The 21,744-nt window shown below is 41.8% G+C and overlaps 1 protein-coding gene across 2 annotated transcripts in view; it reads right to left on the bottom strand.

The window, feature by feature from the left end:
• The window catches only part of EGFLAM (EGF like, fibronectin type III and laminin G domains), a 76,294-nt gene that overhangs the window by 26,785 nt on the left and 27,765 nt on the right, over nt 1-21,744 (bottom strand). For both annotated transcript variants that reach the window (XM_065655893.1, XM_065655894.1), the window contains exons 7-12: nt 16,574-16,740; nt 6,414-6,529; nt 5,851-6,187; nt 3,264-3,364; nt 1,897-1,997; nt 658-802 (exon numbers count right to left, since the gene is read on the bottom strand). In XM_065655893.1, the coding sequence (XP_065511965.1) occupies nt 658-802; nt 1,897-1,997; nt 3,264-3,364; nt 5,851-6,187; nt 6,414-6,529; nt 16,574-16,740 (967 nt within the window). The remainder of the gene's footprint in view (nt 1-657; nt 803-1,896; nt 1,998-3,263; nt 3,365-5,850; nt 6,188-6,413; nt 6,530-16,573; nt 16,741-21,744) is intronic.

Here is a 21,744-nt window from a genome sequence, read left to right as displayed (position 1 = left end):
CTGAAACAATTTGCAACTGTCTTTCTTTTCAGTGCCTTAATTTCACTTCTGTTTTCTGGCCTGGCAACAGATGATCAAGTCAAGACATCTTCCTTTATTATATTTTATCCTGTCATCCTTATATGAAATTGTTGGTGTTAACATAAGACAGGGCAGAATGTCTGTCTCCATTACTGTGCTTAAATCGATGTCCATGGTGTACATGTAATTACACTTCTGTATACAAACCTTGTGTGGCTACATGCATATTATACATAAATATCTACACATTTACACATATGCATCTAATTTTCTGCCAGAACAGCTCTGTGAGGCTTGGAAAAGAAGCAATCAGGGACGGCAGGTGTAAAACCTGGCAAACTTTTAACAGCAGCCTGCATCTAAGACTAACGAAGTGTAGCAGAAGGGCAGCAGAGCAAGCATGGAGGACGATACGAAAACGGTGATGGGATTCAGCACTTGGATATTCGTCTAAGAGACTTCTAGACTACGCATGTGGAAGAGTGATCTGTACACTGATCCTGGTTCACTAAATACCACAACACTGATAAACAAAAATGTACCTTTTAAATCTGATCAGCTTTCTGCTGGTAAGAAAAAAATGTCATCATAATCTTGAGAAGCCCAAGGTCAAGCTGCAGGGAGAGAACCACCTACCTGAGATTTTCCTGTCACTGGAGCATCATTGTCCATCCTGAGCCAGCCTTCCATCCCATCTCTGAACAACGTGACACTGTGCCAGTTCCCCAGTTTGATTTTGGTTTCACTTGTTATGACTGCAATTCCAGTGCCACAGTTGAACCTGGGAGCATGAGACAGAGAGGGCAAGGTGACGATTTTACATTAACCAAATAACTGAAAGTTGTTCTTAGAGCCCAAATATTCCCTTCAGTCCTGGGAACCTCTCTGTTTCACATTGCATATTAGCAGACCACAGGAAAATTAGGCAGCAGGTCTACACATGATCTGTTCTAAGTTTCAAACATCATTATCTGGTTTTCTCCCATGGAGAAGATTTTCATCCTCTGGCCGTATCGAGTGCATTGCAAAGCTTGCCAACAGCTGAAACTGTTTCAAGATGGAGGGTATTACAATTCCTGCTATCACAGTAATTTCTCTTGGGAATTCTTCTAGCTCCTTGGTGAAAGGCAGTGTCACATTAATAACTCTCTGATTCTACATGAAACTGAGTACTGATTGACAACGACACCTCCAGGAGAGTCTCTGTTGAGCTGAATATGCATAAAAAGTGCCATTTTCTCTGACTGCCATTCAGTGCAGGTGAAGAGAACCACAACTAAGGTAAATCACCCACTTTGCTGTTTCTCACTTTCAAAGGACTCACCCTCCCAAGTAAGGAAATTCTTGAGATATTCTTTCACATGCTTCATATCTATGGGACTGCAAGAAACCTCCTCCATCTTCATCTAAAAACTTACGACTTCCATCTAAACAAGGGATATAAGATGAAGTTCCAAACCCCTTGCTGGCATTAAATGCTCTATTTTGCTACATTATCTGCAGGTCCTTTTGCTGTGAAGCAAAAACATTGACTATGCACAGCTAAATATAGCATAAGCTTAGCAAATGTAATGGCTCACTAGCATTTCTGATAACATAGCAATGAACCCCAGACTAATGCCTTGACAAAAACTGATCATTTTGTCTTTTAACCAAGGTCTGACTAGAAAGAGTTCAACAGGGCACATGTCCAAACACTAAAGAAGGATAAGAGAAAAAAATGTTGAAGAACTATTAAATGAAGTAATACTGTCCATTTTGTGCACTGCACGCAGCAGAAGTCAAAGACACAACCGATATTCATCACATATAGCAAGATCTGGGAGGCAGCAATGGCCTCTTTTCTTTACATTAGATTTATGCTGGAGGCTTTACCTGAACTGGATGCTACGTCGGATGATTGCTAGTGACATAAAATCACCGCGACCGTGTTCATTTTCTCCACAGTATAGCAGCAAACCATCTTCTGATTCAGCCTGCAATCAGAGCACCAACATGAAAAATCAAAGTCTAAGCCTCACAGTGACAAATAAATGCAAACAGCACTGGATCATTTTTCTCCAGAAAGGGGACAGCATTTTTCAGATGGAGTTTTTAACTTGCAGAATCAGAAATTGTTTGATCAATTTTGAATTCTGCATTTGAAGAACCTAGAAAAACACTGCCTTAATTCTTAAATTATTTAAGACGATGTCTTCTACTTACAGTATGGTACTAACTGGCCTAAAGACAAGCCTGAAAGCATTATATACTGTCAGACATGTCCCATATGAGAACTCCAAATACAAAGCCTAGCAAGGATGTTCTAGCAAGCCTGTTAAGTGTAGACACATCAGACTTATTGCACATGAATACGCATACTCTGCTTCACACGTTCAGTCAGCCTGACACTTTCCAAGCAGAACAACCTGTGCAGGCAGGACTTCTCCATATGTGCATAGCAGCTGACACAGTGGCTTTTTGCAGCCATCCTGTGTTTCAAGTCGACAAAGTGCCAAAGGAGTGTCAGATCACCATGGGAGGCAACAGACTGCTGATGCTGTAATGACAGTCTCCTACCTCAGCTGTGAGACTGGCAAGTCTGCCTTACATGGGGGCAGGGGTGCATCCGACAGCTCAGCCACCATCCCTGTAGGCAACCCTATCAGTTCTCTCCTTAATACACAGGCAGCATTAAGACAAGTCACTGTGGGATTACCCCATCACTTCAGACCTCTGGTTTGAGTAGTCCAGTACCTTGCATGTGTTAATAGCCAGTGTCCCAAACTTCAGAGCTGCAAAATAATGCCTACTTAAATTCTGCAGGGCGGGAAAGGAACTCTGAATATAGAGCAGTATTTTGCTTGCTGAAAATGATCACATTTTCTTATGTGCAAAGATGCTGCATGCCACTTCCAAACTGTAATTCACCGAAAATTCCAGGTAAGCCTGTTGCTCATTCACACGGCCATAACCTTGCCAACTTACACTGCTGCTAGTCTGCAACAGCAGTATTACTAGTTCCAGGGATTCCCTCATGCACTGCCTGCCAATAATGGATGCAAATAATTTATCTTAATTTATCAACTTCTTGTGCATTCATTCAGGGTGAAAACAGATCTTTAGAGAAGGCTATGTATAGGCTCACCACAATTACATTATAAGCTATATTGAAGCTAAGTTATTGTTCCATTGTCCACAGCATCAGAATCAGAAAATAAGATTTAAGGCTCCTGGGTGAGTTTGGAATTGCTTAAACTTACTCTGAATTCAAGGGTAATTTGAAATGTCTGATAGGAGTTCTTCAGTGGTTCAAAGGTGAGGTATGAGTAGCCAGAGAACTGAGGATACTGGATAATAATATCTAAAAAGCAAAGACAGAAGAATGTTATTTAGCAGTTTTCTACCATATAAAAATCAATATACACATTTAGCACTAGATAACATCAAGTGAAAATGCAAGGTAGATGTCATCCAGAGACAACCATTAGTCAGCAGCAGTCAACAATCAATTAACCTATGGTCCTCTCTTCCCATGACCTTTCACAACTAATTCCTTCATTCTGAAGGACCTAGTGAACTTGTAAAGGAACAGGATACTGAGGGCCAAACAGTTTAACTGCTGGCTTCAGTGGAAATTTCTCTAGATTTTCACATGTCTTAGAGAAGACAGAACCCACCAACTTTATATTTATCTCCCTTCAAGAATTAATATAACACAAAGACAACGAAATAATTTTACATTTTGCAGGATTCTAAAAACCCATGCGGGAAATGTGGCCAGACTCCACACCGCATTAGTCACTGCTGCTCCATAGCTGCTGCGTCCAGCATCTGCAGAATCTGAGATGGCTCATAAGAGCCCAGGAGCTTCCAGTCCTTCCCTCAAGTCAGCTCAGGGCAGAAAGTAAAGAGAGTGAGGGAGAGAAGAGAGTCCCTGAAGGCATCCCCCTGTTGCATCCCTGGCTGCAATAGTGATGCTTCATATTGTTCTTGTCAGCTGGCATTATCAATCCGTACTCTTTTTTGTCTTATGTTAGAGGACCATCCTGTCTTCAGCACAGAAAAAGAAAATCAAAGAGATGGCTTACTGCTACCTTTGCAGCTCATTTTTCTAAGCAGCACTCTGGACAGACACAGTTTCAGGCCTGAATTCTTATTTTTGCAGTGGATCCAAGTCTAGTGAGGAAGGAAGGATGAGGCATAGTATTCTTTTTTGCTCTTTGAATACTGAGTGGGTTTTTCTTGTGTATTTGGATTTGGATACAGCTCTCTCACTGTTTTTGTTTGCAAGGTGTACATTTTAGGCTGAGGTGAAGAGAAGTGGTGCTATAAACCTGAATGCAACTGCAGCAGACAGCAATTAACTCATGCCCTGATCACAAGCAGAACTGACTGGACCAGAGCACCATGCAGCTGTTGATTGCAAAGAATAGTCTATTTTCATTCAGATTAATATACTGTTTAACAATATTGGCTGCTGTGGAGAAATTCAATACAAGGCAATATTGGTACATGATGCTACTGCTTACCAAGGAATAACACACTCCCTTGTGAAAATGGTGGTTTTGGACTGACGTTAACAAACCCAGTCCACAAGCTGTATACAGTTATGTCAGTTCAAATAAATCCTTGACTCTTCATACTTGATCAAGGCCAAAAATCACATCTGCAGATGTTCCATGTGGCTGAGTCACAACAGATTGTTTTCAGAATGAACTCTCTTTACTCCATCACCAGGAGGAGATCAAACACCCGTAGTGTCTGAATCCCCAATGCATGACATTGTGCATCATGAATGCCTAACATGAGCCTGCAGAAGAAATGTGTGTCTCCAATGCTCTGCTGTGCAGAGGGATGCATCAGCTCTTTCTTAGCTGGTGGGACAACTCCACTACAAGCAAAGGGACACTTACTTTGCATGAGCTCTGGCATTCGTCTGACCTTTCGGTCACCAAACTAGACAAAAAATAAGTCCAAAGGGAAAAAAAGGATCTGCTTAAGGCCTGGTAAGGGAGCTGGACTGGCTTACCAGGTAGTTAGCTCAACGTCAGACTCAGCAGAAGGGCAAGGTTAGGTCTGCAGAGGGAAAGGACAGGAAGGTGGCAAGGAGAAGCAGGACAGTTTCCTTCAGCTCAGTGAGCTCTTGCCCTGGCTCAGCTGCCCTGCAGAGAGGCAAGAGAACATGTGGCAAGTCCTAACTGGGACAACCGCATCTCCTTACATTAACTCAGGCTTCAGGTCATGCTTTCTTAACCTGGGAGGGGGTTTTGTTCCTCCCTTGCCCCATGTTGCCTGACACAAATGCTTGGGCTACCACTTCAGTAGTTCTGCCCTGCAGACCATGGGGAAAGCCTCTTCCAGAGATGGTTTTACAATGGAGGCTCTGTCTCACATCTGTGCTGCAGGATCAGCATCATCTGATGGACCACACTGGAAACATGGGTGGTTCAGGTCTTCCACTGCAGGCAAAAGGCAAAGGGGGTTGAATGTCGCTGCTGGAAGGTGTGGATGTCATGGCTGGATCCTGTCAGGCCTGTGTGCCCGCCAACGTACCTTGCTCCATCACCTTCCCACTCGTAGATGGGGGAAGGAGCATTAACCTCCCCTGTGTACCTTCACATGGGGTCTGCATTCAGGTTTAGTAGAGAATAACTTCTTCAAACCTAGTTGAGGAAAGACAAGCCAAGAGGATGATGTCTGAACTGGGATGTGGAAGCTGCTTCTGTTCTTAGGGATCCATTAAGCCCAGCCTGCCATTCCAAAAGCGCACTTTAGATGGTTTACCATGAAGCTGCCTCTTGCTCCAGACAAAGAGAAACCAGCAGCAGCAGACACACATAAACCTACCTTCTGCACATGTTTCTCCTCCTTTTCCCAAGTTGCAGTGACAGCGTGAGCCGCCCCGGTCGTAGTCATTGACACAAAAGCTGTCTGCAGAACAGATGGCCTCATCACAAGAGAGATCAAAGAGACGTGTTGCAGAAGACATGCCACCCCTTCTTGCTGCCCGAGCTGTAGTCGCCCTCACTGTGGTGGAAGGTCGTGGGGTGGTGGGAGTGGAAGTGGTGGGTTCCGAAGTGGTTGTAAGGACCCGTGAGAGGAGCCTGGAACTAGACCCTGGCGCGACCTTAGTTTCAACCAGAAATTTTCTGTTGCCTCCTTTGATGGCAGGCAGTGGTCTGAGCTGAAGATAAATAGAGGAACACAAATTCAGTAAAACCTAAAATGCTACATGGAAATGAAACTAATACTTTCCAAGCTACAGATCTGAGACAACACTCATCCTCATTGAAGAAAAAGAAACAACCACATTATTATATTTCGGCATATAATATTCCTGACAAGACTGGACGCTTTAAAATATCATGACTATAAAGAAAATAGTAATGCCAAAATGTAATGAAATTTACCTCTTCTATGTAAATGTCGTAGTCTGAGTCATCAATATCAAATCCATCATCATCACCAGTCACTGTGTCTGTGATATACCGATGCCCATAGCTTCCACTTCCTAACTCCTCAGAGCCTAAAAAGACACAACTGTTCAATTCATGTTTTTTGTATTGTTTTGTTTTGTTTTTCTCTTTGCACACTAACTCAGATCTTACCACCCCTGATTCACCACACTGAAATCTGAAGTGGTGTTATTGTTCATCCTGTACAGACAATGCTAGCGTCAGCCTGAAGATGGGAGATGCTGGCCAAGCGATACACATGCAACTTAAAAGAAGACCTCAATTTAGTCACTCAGTGTGATGCCCAAACAAAGCAGGTAAAGCTCAGTTCTCCTACTGCAAACTGACTTTTTATCGACCATTCTTTCAGGAGAACAGCTCTGAACTTTTTCAGCATTTTAATAACTGTATTGATATTAGATCAAACTTTTCCTTTTTAAAAATACACAGTCCTGTATCCTCCCTACCAGTGACCAAAAAATTGGAACAGCAAAAGAGATGCTTCTAGGTAAGGTTTTTCTGGCACACTTTGCTTAGGACTTTTTCTGCCTCCACAGGCTCTAACGCTCCTCAAATTAGCATCCTAAGTGTATTTTTAGGCTATTTTTTAAAACACAATTTAGAACCTCAAAAAAAGTAACGTGCACAAAGCTCTTGTTTTCTGGGTGTGTGGAGTGTTGAACTGTGCTGTGAAGGACTCCAGACTGAGAATGGCCAGTTTAAACAGTAAGAGGGTCCTTGCAGAAAATGTCCATGCTTTTCTGCACTTTACACAGCAAATTCTCCTTAAATAATGGTTTATGCTTGTCATGGTTTTCTTAAAAACGAGTTTCTCTTTTAGTGAATTTCCCTGTCAGCTGAAGTCTTCTTACTAACTGCAGTTTTCCTGAAAGTTAGATACATGTTTTGGTAGACATAGCAATGGAATGCATGGTCATTGATAAGGATGGATGCACATCCCGCAAGAGCAGTGAACTGAAACGGGTGACCAAAAACTGACCACCTAAATATTCCATCCCGTTCACATGATACTTCATATAAAAGTGGGAGATCACGAGGATCTTGTCTCTTTTCCTTATGGCTGACATTAGGAGAGGACCTTGCGAGTTGTCCCTGCGAGTTGAGGCCTAGTGACAGACTGAATCCAGCTCCGGTTGGCTGCAGAGTCCAGTCCAGGGCTTCGGCTGCCGGCCCTACATCTGCCGGAGCAGTTGCTGGGACTTTTAAGATTGGTTTTGTGTATTTTGTATTATTTTCTCTATTTTTATTGGTAGCATTAGTAAAGCATTTTTAATTTTTCCGACTCTCTTCTCTCTGTCCTTCTTTCCCTCCCAATCGCCTGTCCTTAGCAGAAAGGGGGGAGAGGGAGGGGCTGAAGGGGGAAGCTGGGGGAGAGGAGGTTAACAATGCATCTGCCACCGTTTATTGTCACCCCGCAATCAAACCACAACAATGCTTTTTAGGTATTACAATTTAATAGAAATCTTGAAGAAAGATAATATGGGCAACTTCATCACTATTATTACTTGTCATTTAAGCAAGAATTGACGAACATTTGACAACTATTAAAACAACAGATTTCATAAACTTGCCTTTACCATAAAATATTTTGGAGTCACTTAAAAAGAGCATAGGTAGCCCTTGCTTTACAAAACCTCTGTACGGGTTGACCATGTGTGCTTGTTTATTTCAGCAGCTGCAAGCTGTCTATATTTTCTCCCAAGTTAGCAGATCCTTTGCATTGCAACATGGAGAGACACAAAGTCTTGCTGGGCAGTGGCTGTTGGGGGAAAGGAGACCTGACAACCCAGAAAATGCCACCTGATAGTAGTGAGAATTTCACTGCTAGCACTGAACAACCCAATGGAGCCAGCCCACAGTAACGAGGCTCAGCAGGCTTTCAGAGGGAGCAGGGTGGGCACAGGGCTGTCAGACCGTTTAAGCCAGTCTCACTGGGGCGAGCCATCTCACACCTCAGTGGAGGATAGAGGAAAAACATCTCTCTGACCTGATTCAGGCAGGAGAGCACTTGTCTAAATCTTATGGTACGCTCTTTGCCGTGACTGCAATCCAGAAATTCTGGCAGAGAGTTATGAAATCAAGCGCATGTGCACCAGATACAAATGCAAGCCTGGCTAATTGGTTACCCACCATACACTCTGTCAGAGTTACTTATCAATGGGCTTTACATGTTACATGGGCATACAGAAAAACCAGAAGCAGATGAATAGAGGTAACGAGGCATACATATTTGAAACCAAACCAACATGCTAGGCTGGGAAAGAAAGTGTTTAAACTTTTCCACTCTAACAGGTATACCTAACAATCTGTAAATAATACAATTTAAATGTATATTAAACATAATTATTCAGCATAGAATCCTATTAGCTGCGGTAAGCAGAGAACTCATAGCCTTATCACTGGTAATGAGAGGAGGCTAACTGGACAAACTACATCCCGATAACTTCCACGGGTGACTGTGAATGCATAGGCAAAGGTTTACTACTGGAGAAACAGACTGCACATTTATGAACTGGTTACAATCCTGCATTAAATATTGAATACAATAGGTATTATCAAAATGTGGGCAAAATCTCTTCCTCTTAGTATTCACCTGTATAGTCACTCAGGTTCATCAGGACCACAGGACAATTTCAGTCCAAGTAGAAAAGATTAATAGAATAGAATAGAATAGAATAGAATAGAATAGAATAGAATAGAATAGAATAGAATAGAATAGTTACATTGGAAGGCACCTATAGCAATCAACTAGTCCAACTGCAAGGCTGACCTTTTCCATCCATCACTACATCAGAAACTTCTTCTCTGGCAACAGTGCTTTTATAAGACATGCATTTTTACAAAATAATTTCAGTGTGCAAAACCTCAAACATAAACATTATAAATGTGACTTCCAGTTTAACAGCGGTTATATAAACAAAACAGAGCACAGCACTAACTTAGCTCCCAGCAGATGCAGTAATTTTCAGCTCAGTACAATACTGTTGCTTTTAAGTCAAGTGTGTAATATCACTTATTGCCTTTATACTGTGTGTCTGAAATGATTTCAGAACTAATTCAGTCCTTCTAATACATTAAACTGTAATTTCCCTAGGAGTAACAGAAGCCATAAAGCTAAGCTGGGAAAAGGAAAGGAAAAATCACAGTCCTGTGTCAGGAAAAAAAAATCTAACCTATACTTGTACAAGCTGTGATACACAAATTCCTCTTTCTAATTTAGAAGTCACGAGCTACAACATAAACATCTGTTGTACCCTGTTTCCCCAAAAATAAGACCTACCCCAAAAATAAGGCCTAGCATGATTTTTCAGGAATTTTGAGGATGCTTGAAATATAAGCCCTACTCCAAAAATCAGCCCTAGTTACAGTTCATTAAAAAAAGAGTGAATTTAAATAGTTCAGGAAGCTATACAGGTAGAAAAGTAAGCATCTTTTGGAGCAAAACCTAATATAAGACCCTGCCTTATTTTCCGGGAAACAGCATAGACCAAATTCTGCCACACTTTTTCTCTTCTAAAGGAAACTTTCTATTGGTTTAATGGGATTTAGGTTCAATAAGAACAGCAGGATTTAAGCAATACAGATGATGAAGTATCTTCATATTCACATATAGGAAAATGTTAGGCCTCAAATTCACATTCAGGTGTGCACACCTGCTTACATATATATATATGATTTTAATGCCATGCCAGTTTTACGGAAGAGTTAACTGTCCTGATTTGAGTGGACTTATCACCAAACTACATCAATAACCACCAGCACACAGTGAGACCTGGTAACTTAGGCGAGACAGGCAGTTCCCCAAGTAGAAGATGTGTCTTTTTCATCTAGCAGACCAAAATATTACATGCTTTTCCAACAGAAGATCTGTTTTAAACCAGACAATGATTCCTTTCATCTCATTGCACTGGTACAACATTTAGAGCTTAGAGTGAGCAAAGAAGGTATCGCTTATCGTTGCTGGTAGAAAAGACTGCTTTCAGGCCCTTCTTCAAAGACCCGCTGGACTTAAGTTTGGCATCACCGGGAAAAGTATAACTTCAGAAGGTGTCCTAATATCCATAGTCTCAAATACTAGGTCCCAAATCTCTGCTTTGACTCCTCTGGCTCCATCTGAGTTTCAGCCAGCACGTGCTGCATTACTTGATGATCTGTGTGCAGTTTTAGTAACACATAACGCACCTGGGAGCAATGAAGACTTGCAGCAGTACTCTCTTCTAACTATGGCTGAATTTATACAGGTGAATACACACACAAACAATGAGACCATCTAACAGCTTCTCAGTCACCTTGCTCTGCCTTACATTTAGTGTTTGCTCACTGGATGTGACACGATACCCACATGTGACATTATGCAACAAAACTGCAAAATAAAAGGATGCAGAGAAGGTAACATGACTTTTTGTAGACAAACCCCCACGCAAGCCCACATCTTGAGTGCATTGTGTGGCTTTGGTGGAGAGCTCATCTCACAATGGGTGGCAAAACGGGGACAATTAGGCAAAGTGATACTCTGCAAATACTGAAACAATGACTACAGAGATTGTAAGTGTGCTATATTTCATTAAATCAGTGTTTCACTGTACGAGGAGATGAAGCCTGTCCTGTTTTATAATTAATTGTAAAACCTGTGGTAGGTCATGAACTTTAGACTGCTTGTTTTCCAATAATCAGGGATTAAGTTCTACCAAAGAAATCTTTCTCAAAACAAACAGAAAGCCACACAAACTTTTGTTTTTCCTACTAGGCGGCCACCAGCATACTGAGGAGGAGACACTGGAGAGCATAGGGGGTACATTACTGGTCACTGCAATGCGGACAGATTGAGTGGAAGTGTTAACAGACTGATCGCCTTCATGCAGAACCTCTCACAGATCTAAATCCAAAATACATTAGGGACATTTTAATCTGTGTTTTATTCTTGTCAGTCACTCACAGTGAAGGACTGCATATTGCTTGGCCTGTCTCCTGCTTTTTGTCCCTGTCTGTATAAATATGAACGCTGCCTTTGTAAAGCTTTTGGAGACCTGCAGGAAGCAGTTCTGTGGAAAACCTTCTCCATTTGCTATCTCCAAGACACATCGCCATCATCTACATCAAGGTTTGGGCCCAAGAGACTGTTCTTTTCCTGTGCCTGAGCCTCGGCAGACACATTCAAGCACCATGCAGAATATTTAAGCACCTGTGCAAATGCCTTGCTCAGTGTGAGCCTGGTGGTGATGGCCAGGGCCAGAGGAAGGGATGCACCCAGATTAAGCAGCCACTTCTGTCACATTTGCTGTGGAGACAAGCAGAAGGGTATTTTTAACAGAAGACCACTTCCTCTGTTGGTCTGGCAAAGCCCAAGGCTGGTGACCTTCCAGGCACAGTGCAAACCCCATCTGTTTCCCCAGGAGATGAAGGGTATTTCAGCAATGCAGGTGATGACACTTTGATTCTTTGGGATGGTTTATTTTGTTGTTACTAAACTTGATATTTGAAAACTTTTTTTCAAGTAAATTGCCCATGACACACTGAAAGATTTGCTATAGCAGAAAAACCATTCATATAAGTGAAATACCTGCAAACTCCATCTGTAATTAAGAAAAGCAACAAAAATTTATTTATTACAAGATTTTCCTCTAGAAAAAAAAAAATGAAACCAAATCACCAAACAATTAGAACCCTTGGGGAAACTTGCCCTTGCTTTCCTCCCTCAAAATGGAGCAATGTAACATAAACAAAGCATACATCTTTTACTAAGTAAGGGGGTAACTGCTTATAATCAAGACCGCGTGTGCTACTTGCACAGACCATGGGAGGTCTGTCACATAGATGATACTGTCAGCAACCCTTCAGAGGTACATTTTAGCAAAGGCAAGTTCCCTATGTTGACCTGAAACAATGCAGACAAGAGTACTGCAAAGCCAGCCACCTTCTAAAACCGAAATGTAAGAATTACATGTGAGAATGAGATAAACCCCATCAGCAAACACCCCCAAGTAGCACGGACTCAGTGTCTGCAAGACTCATCTCTGTCTCAGCCTGCCTAGAAGAGCTGCAAGAGACCCTATACAATGCAATACAGACCCTGAAGTTCCACTGCATTTGAGGTAATTCTGGGAACTTGTTCTTCAGTTAAAATAATCATCAGAAAAGTACTAATTATTTCAAAATAAGCATAAAAATCCAGGATATACAAACATAATACTACAAATTTTTAAAATGCAGACACACTAAGGACCTTAGTGCCTGCACTATTTGGACTAAATGTAATGCAAAGGAGCCAGACATCACATGGACTTCTGCCAGCTTCCTAAGATATTTCAGGTATTTCTGAGGAATATACAGGCATTCAGAAAATAGCATCAAATATCTGTGGCATGTTTCGGTGTTTACATGGAAGGAGGCACCATTTTAATGACAGTAGTAACTCCTACAATGCACACCCCAAAGAGCAAAAGTCCACCGTTTTCAGACATGTCAACTGCATGTTCAGTAGCCACAGGTGGCTGAGAGGTATTTGCTGGCACTTTGAGAGATTCAGGCATCTGGTGCCATCTGAGATGCATTACGGTACCTGAGACATCCCCAGAGGACTGCCAGGTGTCTGGGAGATGTCTGGGAGGCACTTGTCCTCCTGCAGTGACAGCTGAAAACCCACCAGACCTGGGAGACCTCAGAGCCGCTGGATATCTATACCTGAGCAACCAAAGTGAATTATAAACGTAGCCACTGGCTTTCTGGCTACTAGAAGGGAGAAGATACCCACAGATACATAATGTGAACAAGAAGTGGGTTTCACTTGGTTGCTCTTAAGCTTAGCATGCATTTTTTTATTACATTAAACTTGTCAACAGTTTAAATCACACTTCAGAGTATTTTAGAGTTTGGGGGAAAAAAAAATGTTCCGCCTATGCATGGCTTTAATCAAGGACATTTTTTCACAACAGAAGTTTAGCTTTTCTATTAATGCACAATGTATTTGTGTATCTGGTTTACATCAAACCAGTTTCTTACACAGACATCACCACTAAAGCCAAGTGAGAGCTCCTATACTCAGTCACACTCCTGCTTCCAGAAAGTCCAGAACTTATTTCTGAAAGCATGCAAACTTTGCTGTCTTTGAACACCACCCCTTGCTCTGCAAAAAACCTGGGTTTTATGAAGACAGGTACCCAAAAGATAGCACAGGTTTTCATGGACAGTGCCTGTATGTAGTTTTAAGCCTATTTGCAAAAATCCACTCTGGAAACTAAGAGCAGGCTAGCAAAGGAACAACATTCGCATTTGCCAAAGGACTCAGAGTTTGCTGAAGTAGCCCTAAGCACAAGCAGCCTGGTGCAGGGCTGGAGCGCGTCACAGACATGACGTGGGCCGAGGCTGCGGGAGATAAGCACACTCACGAGGGTCTCCTCAAAACATTGCCAACCCCTTGGTGCAAGGACACCAGCCTCTCAACCACAGTGCCCACCATGGACTGGCACAGAGTTTTTGAGCCTATTCAGAGAGCAATGCAACATAATATATTCAATTTTCAGATCTGATCCAGGCACAAAGCTCATGCCCGCTATGAACCCCTCCAGAAATCGATGTTTATAAACACCAGGCATGAATTTGATTCCTAGCTCTACTTACCAAAATCTATGTTTTAGAGCTATCTTGACAAGTCTCTGCAGAACAGGCGGTTTCCAAAGGCAAAGCGCCTTTCCCAGAGTACCCCAGTAATAAGCACAGCATGAAGACTACTCCGCTCTTATTAACAAAGCTGAAAAACTTGATCTTTTCTGACCATAGAATGTAGCCACTCACATCCAAAGACAAACAGGATACCAAGGAGTACAGAAGCATGCCTGAGGCAGCAGGAGCTGACCCTTGAGGATCCTGGAGCCAAGGAACCACAGAGCATGCCACACCTTTGTAATTTTCACAAACATTTGCTTCAGAAGTTAAACTTAGGAGTTCAGCAGTCATAACAAACTTCATGCAAACTGTTCATGGGACTGAATTTATGACAGGGGGGAAAAAATAATGGAAACTGCCCTAGAAGAGTCAATGAAAAGAAGGAATTCCAAGATAGCGAAGCAGTTCAGAAATAAGTCCTTAGCAGGTTAAACTGGTGGATGTGGTCCACATTTCCGCAGCATGAAAATTGTTCTTGCAGAGCACACAATCCTACGTGAATATCAACTGCTCATTTTCTACCTGTTAACTAAAGATGATTTGCAATTGAGCAAGCAGGTGAGAAAAGAAGTTAGTTTGGTTGTTCTTTTTTATAGATCATTAATTTGTTATAATTATATCCAGGCATTTTCTTGCGTGGTATTCTGTCCCCTATAAATGCCTTCAAAACTGGAACTTAAAAGTGCTGACACCTTTTAAACATAATAGCAAGTTTGGCATATTAAGGATACACCTCAGTTAGTCCCCATACCCTGCCAGCCTTGGCTCTGCTTCCTGCATTGACTCTCTTTGTGACATTGGGTTTTTGCTGTGCAAGAGATGTGATTTGTACAAATCTCAATGTGTTCTGTGTCATGTTGATTTGCATTCTTACACACAGCTATGACTTTGGGGGTGATGAGGAGCAACAGCACCTCAAAGTCAGCCCATGGAGACATGAGCACTGACAGAGGATTAGATCTCAAGGAAGGTCATCAGGAGATGTGTGCAGGACCTACCTGTTATTGCAATGTGTATAGCCTACATTGTTAGACAAATGTGAATACAATTGTTAACAAGTTCTGATTATTCAAGTATGAACGCACTGTGTTGGCAGCTGCACTCCTCCCCCACACACCCTGAGAACTGGTGTGGCAGTTGCACATCCCCCTCTCAGAACTGGTGCCTTCAATGGGGCAGCTAATGGCGCTCTTTGTGGAGACCCAGAGTCAGTGGGCAGGGTCGTCAGCAGAGGAGGAGCCAAGAGTGCCCACAGCCCGGAGAAGCCGAGAAGCTTCTCGAATGCCCACAGCCAGATTTGAACAGACTATAAATGGGGTTCCCACCGGAGACCCCCTTTGTGTGGTCTCCTCGGAGCTGCGGGTCTGCCATGCTGCCGGAGTCCCTCCCCTTAGATGGAGGAGCCATCTAAGGTAACTTCCCGGGATGGGGATCACCTCACCTCCATGTGTGGGTGAGTGATAAATTACTGAATATATGCTTTAATAAGTCCTCATCTGGTAGGCGAGTGTTAATTCCTCGTCTGGGACAGACGAGTGTAAATTCCTTGCCTAGCAGGCAAGTGTAAGTCCTGGCTGCAATAGGCTAGTGTTTCTCTCTTATGAGCAAAACGGGGCAGAGAGGGCTCTGGTTTTGTTTTCTTGTGAGTGCATGTATGCATGCCGTGGATCCTCATTATTCTTGTTTCACTGCACCCCAAATAATGTCCTAACCTGATATCCAAACCTGCATCTTATGTTATCAGGGTGCTAACTAATTGTATAAACCCCGTTTCTAATTGGTTTATTTGCAGTACTTTTCTGGCCAGAATAAAGTTTGGTTTGGACCTTGTTGTCTGCATAAACTTATTTTGGGGTGCCTCCGTGACATGCACTTTCACCTAATATTTTTGCTATGTAGCGTCTGATCAAAAAGGGATGCTTGTTTGTTTATATCATTATTTTCATGATTGTGCCTAATAGTTTAAGTGCCTTAATCTTCAGAAAATAGTACAGATTTGCTTAGGTCTTTCTGAGTTGTTTCAATTACAAATGTAGTATCTACAGTTCAGTTTCCAAAAACGTAAAGAAAGGTGCACAACAGACTTGTCTCTCTCATTTCTCCCCACAATATTCACTTATCAGTTCTGCATGAAGCCAGCACAAAAGTCAGTAAGTAGTGATTCAAAAATATCTGGCAATGATCTCCAGAGCAGAGAAACAGCATGAAGGTGCTTCTGCGTGGAGCTTTTCAAAACTCTGCTTGTGGCTTGACTTTCACAGGGTGCTGCAAGCTCCACGGACAGGACCGAGACATGTCCGACATGGGGTGCCTGTGCTTGGAGAGTGACCCTTTCCACCAGTAGCCCTCCACAGATCACCCCTGATACACTTTAATTACAGATATACTTTATTTTTATGTGGCTTTAATTACAAAAAGGCAGTTCTACTCACGGAATGTTCGAATGACATCGCTTGGTGCACTGGCAGGGCTCGATCCATAGGAGTTTGCTGCTCTGACGGCAAACTGATACTTGGTGTTTGGGAGAAGTCCCTTGAGAACCATGGACTCCATCTGGATCTGCTCTCTTATTACTGTCCAATTGCTGTCAAGGTCTGGCCTTCAGGATCAAAAAAAGCCAAGATCATAAATAATTAAAGCTGGCTGTAAAAATTAATTGCCTTTAAACTTTCCTGGGAAATGCACAAAATAAATGAGATATGAGCCTGCTAAATCATCACTGAAATCCTTTACTCTTAAGGGGCCGGTCTGTGCAAACATTACTAAGCTGCGAAGCCTATGATATCAAAACTACACAGTGAGACAAAAACAATATTCTGATTTTCCTTATAAAGCCAAGGAGGATGTTTAGAGGACAATTTGAAAAATCAAGTTCTGTTTATCTGTTTTCATGGATTTGGGGTTCACAGTTTTCAAGTGGAGACACATTTCTGGCAGCTCCTGATGCCCTGTTTGGCTGTATAGTTTGCAACAGAGGGAAAGATCCTGATTTACTACTAAGAGTTTGTGCTGTAATGTCACTAAGTCTCTTCGAACATATACAAGTACTAGGAGGATGAGAATCTAATATTTGATCTCACAGGCAATCAATCCACTCAAGCTGGAAAATCTGGATCCAAATGCTTCACTTCAGAAAACAAACACACACAACAAAACAAATAAACAAGCAAAAAATAACAACAAAAACCAGAACACTAATGCAGAGAACCTGGTCTACGTATGTGGATTTTGTAACAAAATTCCTGTGTCTGCCTTTGGACAATGCCTGGTTAACTCCTGATTCATACTGGAAATGAACTGCCAATAAATGCTTGCTCTAAGTGTGCTATAATCCATCTGAAATCAGTACAACCATTCACATGGCAGTTTGGTCTCAATGTTGAAGTTCATATGCAGAGGGACTTTGGAAAGCGGGGGGCTACTTCAAATATTTTGAGTATTCTGGTGCTTTCACACTATTTCCACTCTCTCTAAAAGTGGTCTCTTCTTATCAAAGAGACAAAGGAGTGAGAAGATAAACAATACAAACAGAATAAAAATGTAAACATTAGGTCTAGGCCACACAAAGTATTCAAATGGAAACCTATGAAAGAAAATAGGGACAAAAATTACTTTCAGAGAAAATAATTCCAGTGTCCTTTTCTAAGATGTCCTTGTGATATTTATTACAGGAAATAACCTTCAAGTGCTCCCTGAATCTACCAATGTTTACAAAGGACTAGCTGCAAATGTCTCCAACAGCCTTCCAGTGAAACTTATAGCACAAGCCAGGGGTTCTGTATGTGTTTATTTGCAGCTGGAAGGAAATGCCGAAGTTAATGTATGTTTTCTTTTACCAGTCAATACAAGATTTATTGATCACCGAGGTTTCGTTGCTTTATGCCAGCAGGGCAAATGCTGCGACAAAGCAGCAGCTCCCAGCTGCCCTGCTCCTGTGCACAAAGGCGCACAGGGTGTGAATATTTTGTTGGCTCACTAAAAATAAAATCAGACAAATGCAGAAGATGTAGTGACAGCAAAACTGACCATTTTAAGTCACCCTCCACCACCATTTCCTGGTAGACAGGAGGGCATTTATTTTGGCTACTTTTTCATTGTTTCCCTTCTCTGAGCTTTTGATGCCTGGGCCAAAATGAAAACATGTAGTGTTTTCCAAATGAAAGCTCTTAACATTGTTTCCTTCCACATGCTCGCTTAGGAGTGTTTTCAGTTTTTCTGTACGCATCTTTTTTGGCTCTAATTCCAGCCCAAGGAATTCCTGTTAGCTCTAGAGCTGCCTCACCAGTCCCTTTGCACCAGACCCTGCCGATTCCTGCACCCAAATGGAAACATGTATCTCTGACGAATCGACTCAAACCAGGTCCTGGCCCCTGCTAAGATTTAGGAGACAGCACAAACTGTAGGCTAGCCTTCAACTCCACCATCTCCTGCAGGATTTCCTCTGCAGAAGTGAATATTAAAGGAAATGCCTGCAAAGCTGTAAGTATCTGCAGCTGAAGGAAAGAGGGAGATTTATCACTTGACCTTTGCTATTTCTCCAGAATGCTCCCTGTGCAAGCAAATCGGTACAAGATGAAAAAATGGCAAACAGATGGGGAGAGGAACACAACAAACTCAGCTGGTGACTGCGTCTAGGGACAGTCAGCTCCCATGTTTTCTAAGCTGGGAACATTTTGTTGAAAACAGTCTCCATGGTCCTTTGTGCATGAAATTTCAGTTTGTGTCAACTCTTACACCAGAGGGGCTCATTCTGATGCCACTTTTCCCATCTTTCTGCAGTGTTACATTTCCTGATCTGGCACAGGTCTCTCTGTCTCTAGCTGAGACCTCTCAGGGCCACTCCAGATGTTTTATCTGTGCATGGGGAAATCAGACAAATTCCATGGGCGCTTTCTGCTCTTGAAGTTATACCTGTGTATATCCAACACAGAAATGCCATGTAGTAAGAATCTGGCCCATGATAAAGTCAGAGCGTTTTTAAGATAATAAACATACGGGCAGTCAATAGTACTGCATGGATATAAATTGAGGGCAGAATTCTGACCCAAATGTACTCAAACATTTGGATTATTGCTTTATGTTGTAACCTGGAGACTGATTCAACTTAAGAAAGGAAATATTTCTGATGCAAAGAACAATTTTATACTCACTTGAACTTCCTCTTAAAATCACCTGGAAATGATTTAACAGAGTGAAGCACCTGCTAGAAATCTAATTTTTATAAGGTTTTTGATCTAATCTCAAGAGGCAAATTCATCCCTACATTATTTTTTAATATTCTTAGAAATAATAAATATGGTGACAAGTACAATGCATTCTTATCTGCTATGGAAAATAGTAATTGCAGAAAATAACACACTATAGGATACTATTTTTAGTAATTATTATTATTTAGTTTCATTGTGACACTTTATACAAAATATATCAACCAACATGCCAGGCTGACTCTGAGGAAAAGAAAAGCAGACAATTTTCTAACCTCATTCTTTTGTTAAATATTATTCTGATGCTGTCTAACATTGTTAAGCACTTCTTCCCTAATTTCCACAACTTCCACTCCTCTTTCTTTGTTAATTTCCTTTTCAAGGATTTAACTTCCACAAACAGTGAGGTAAATGTTGCAGCAGATGTATTTGTTTAATGCATTAATCAGGAAAACTGTATTAGAGTTACTTTTGTTGGGCATTAGGAGGTGTCTCATTGGTCAGATCTATTGTTTCGGGCTCTTTGTGAACAAAAATGACTGCACAGTTCACTACAGCGTCTGACTACAGCATCAGAGACAGATCATTCAACATGGAATGGATTCAGGGATAAGCCTTTTCTGGGAGGGGGAATGGCAGGAAGATGTGCCAGGAGAGGTTTAGGTTGGACATTAGGAAAAGGTTCTTCCCCCAGAGGGTGGTGGAGCATGGGAACAGGCTCCCCAGGGAGGTGTCACGGCCCCAAGCCTGACAGTGTTCAAGAAGAGACTGGACAAGGCCCTCAGACACATGGTGTGAACTGTGGGGTTGTCCTGTGCAGGGACAGGAGTTGGACTCGATGGTCCTTGTGGGTCCCTTCCAGCTCAGGGCATTCTACGATTTTATGATGACTCTATGATACTGTAAGTCCAGGGTCTCACTTTAGAAGCTTTCATAAGAATACCATTTGTAATAAACCATTTCTCAGCATAAACCAACAAACCATTTACACTGAGCCTGCGAGCTTTCACAGACACCATTAGCTATTTTAAGTTTAGCATATTTTTTCACATATTCCCTATGAACTGTGCCATGAGCAGTGGGCCTAGTTTTGCCCTTCTGATTTTCAGCATTTAGCCAAGTTGGGATTATGGTCTTCTTAGCATCCTCTTACAGTTAACAGCAGAGCAGAGCCTGAGTTAGACCAGCTCATCCTACATCTGAAATCATCTGCAGCCCTCCACTGCATACGGCAAACCAAAACATTCCCAAGGAAACCCATGAAAGTGCCTAAATTAAGGCTCAAATTTAGACCCCAAGCAGAAACAGATTGGAGATTAGCTCTGATTCCGATTAGATTCTGGTACATGCAAACAACTAATGATGTAGTGAATTTTCACGAGGTTTTAATCCCCAGTATCAGAGCTGAGTAAATGAAATGAGTATTTTTCCCTCATCTCAGTCTCCCAGCATGGCTCTTCTAGGGTTAAAGCCATAAAGTTAGTTCTAAGAGGACTGAAATGATGTAAACAATGCCATAGTTTAGAGGTTTGTGCTTCACTCGAGAGAAATTACTGATTTGCATAAGAAAGTCATTAATTTTGCAAAAGCACAGGATAATATTCTAATTCTTTGACATAAGAGGATTTAATTCTAAATTTACTTGCACTGTTTTGTTTTGGTTTTATATTGGTTTAATTTAACAGCTTTAACTCATGTTAATACATTTTATAGTAATTAAAACTATATGCAGCAAAAGACAATGGAGCTTAAAGTTAAATCTTTACCTCTAACTGCTGTTAGGGCTGGTGGCTCATTGAACTTTCTCCAAATATATAAACAAGTTTCCAAGTCTAAGAGACCATAATCCCAAAATTAACAAATACACTTCCATCTTAGCTTTAAACCTCAAACTAAACAGTGTAATCAAAACATTGTGCTGTTATCAAAGTCTTTCCCTAAGTCCGAAAACAATGAAACACTGAAATTTCAATTACTCGCATCTTTCGACTTCAGCAGTGAAGGCAGCTTTCCACTCCCTGGCTGAACAAAAGCATTCAAGGGTGCAGTTTCAGTGTGTCAGATGGAGATGATGGTGCCCACTTCTTCCATTAGCAGTTTCCCATTGCTATGAAGAGGTGTACATAAACCTACAGGCTCCAATTTTCAGCAAAAGCACGGGGGCAGCAGAAGTGCGGCCAATCAAAACCCAAGAAAATCCCTTCCCCATCCACCAAGCTAAGAAGAGTGAAGATAGGGGGAGAAGAGATAAGGGTTCAGATAACTATTGTGTTCAAAAAGTAGATATTGGAGAAATTTCATGGTAATGCTACAGCAGAGTTTACATGATGGCCATAATGTATCTTCAGCCATCATGTCCTGTCTCCCAATGCAATGAACATTGTATGGTTTCTCACTAA

The sequence above is a fragment of the Caloenas nicobarica genome, chromosome Z (assembly GCF_036013445.1).
Source record: "Caloenas nicobarica isolate bCalNic1 chromosome Z, bCalNic1.hap1, whole genome shotgun sequence".
Classification (NCBI taxonomy): Eukaryota; Metazoa; Chordata; class Aves; order Columbiformes; family Columbidae; genus Caloenas; species Caloenas nicobarica.
This window is presented reverse-complemented; position numbering and strand designations above follow the sequence as displayed.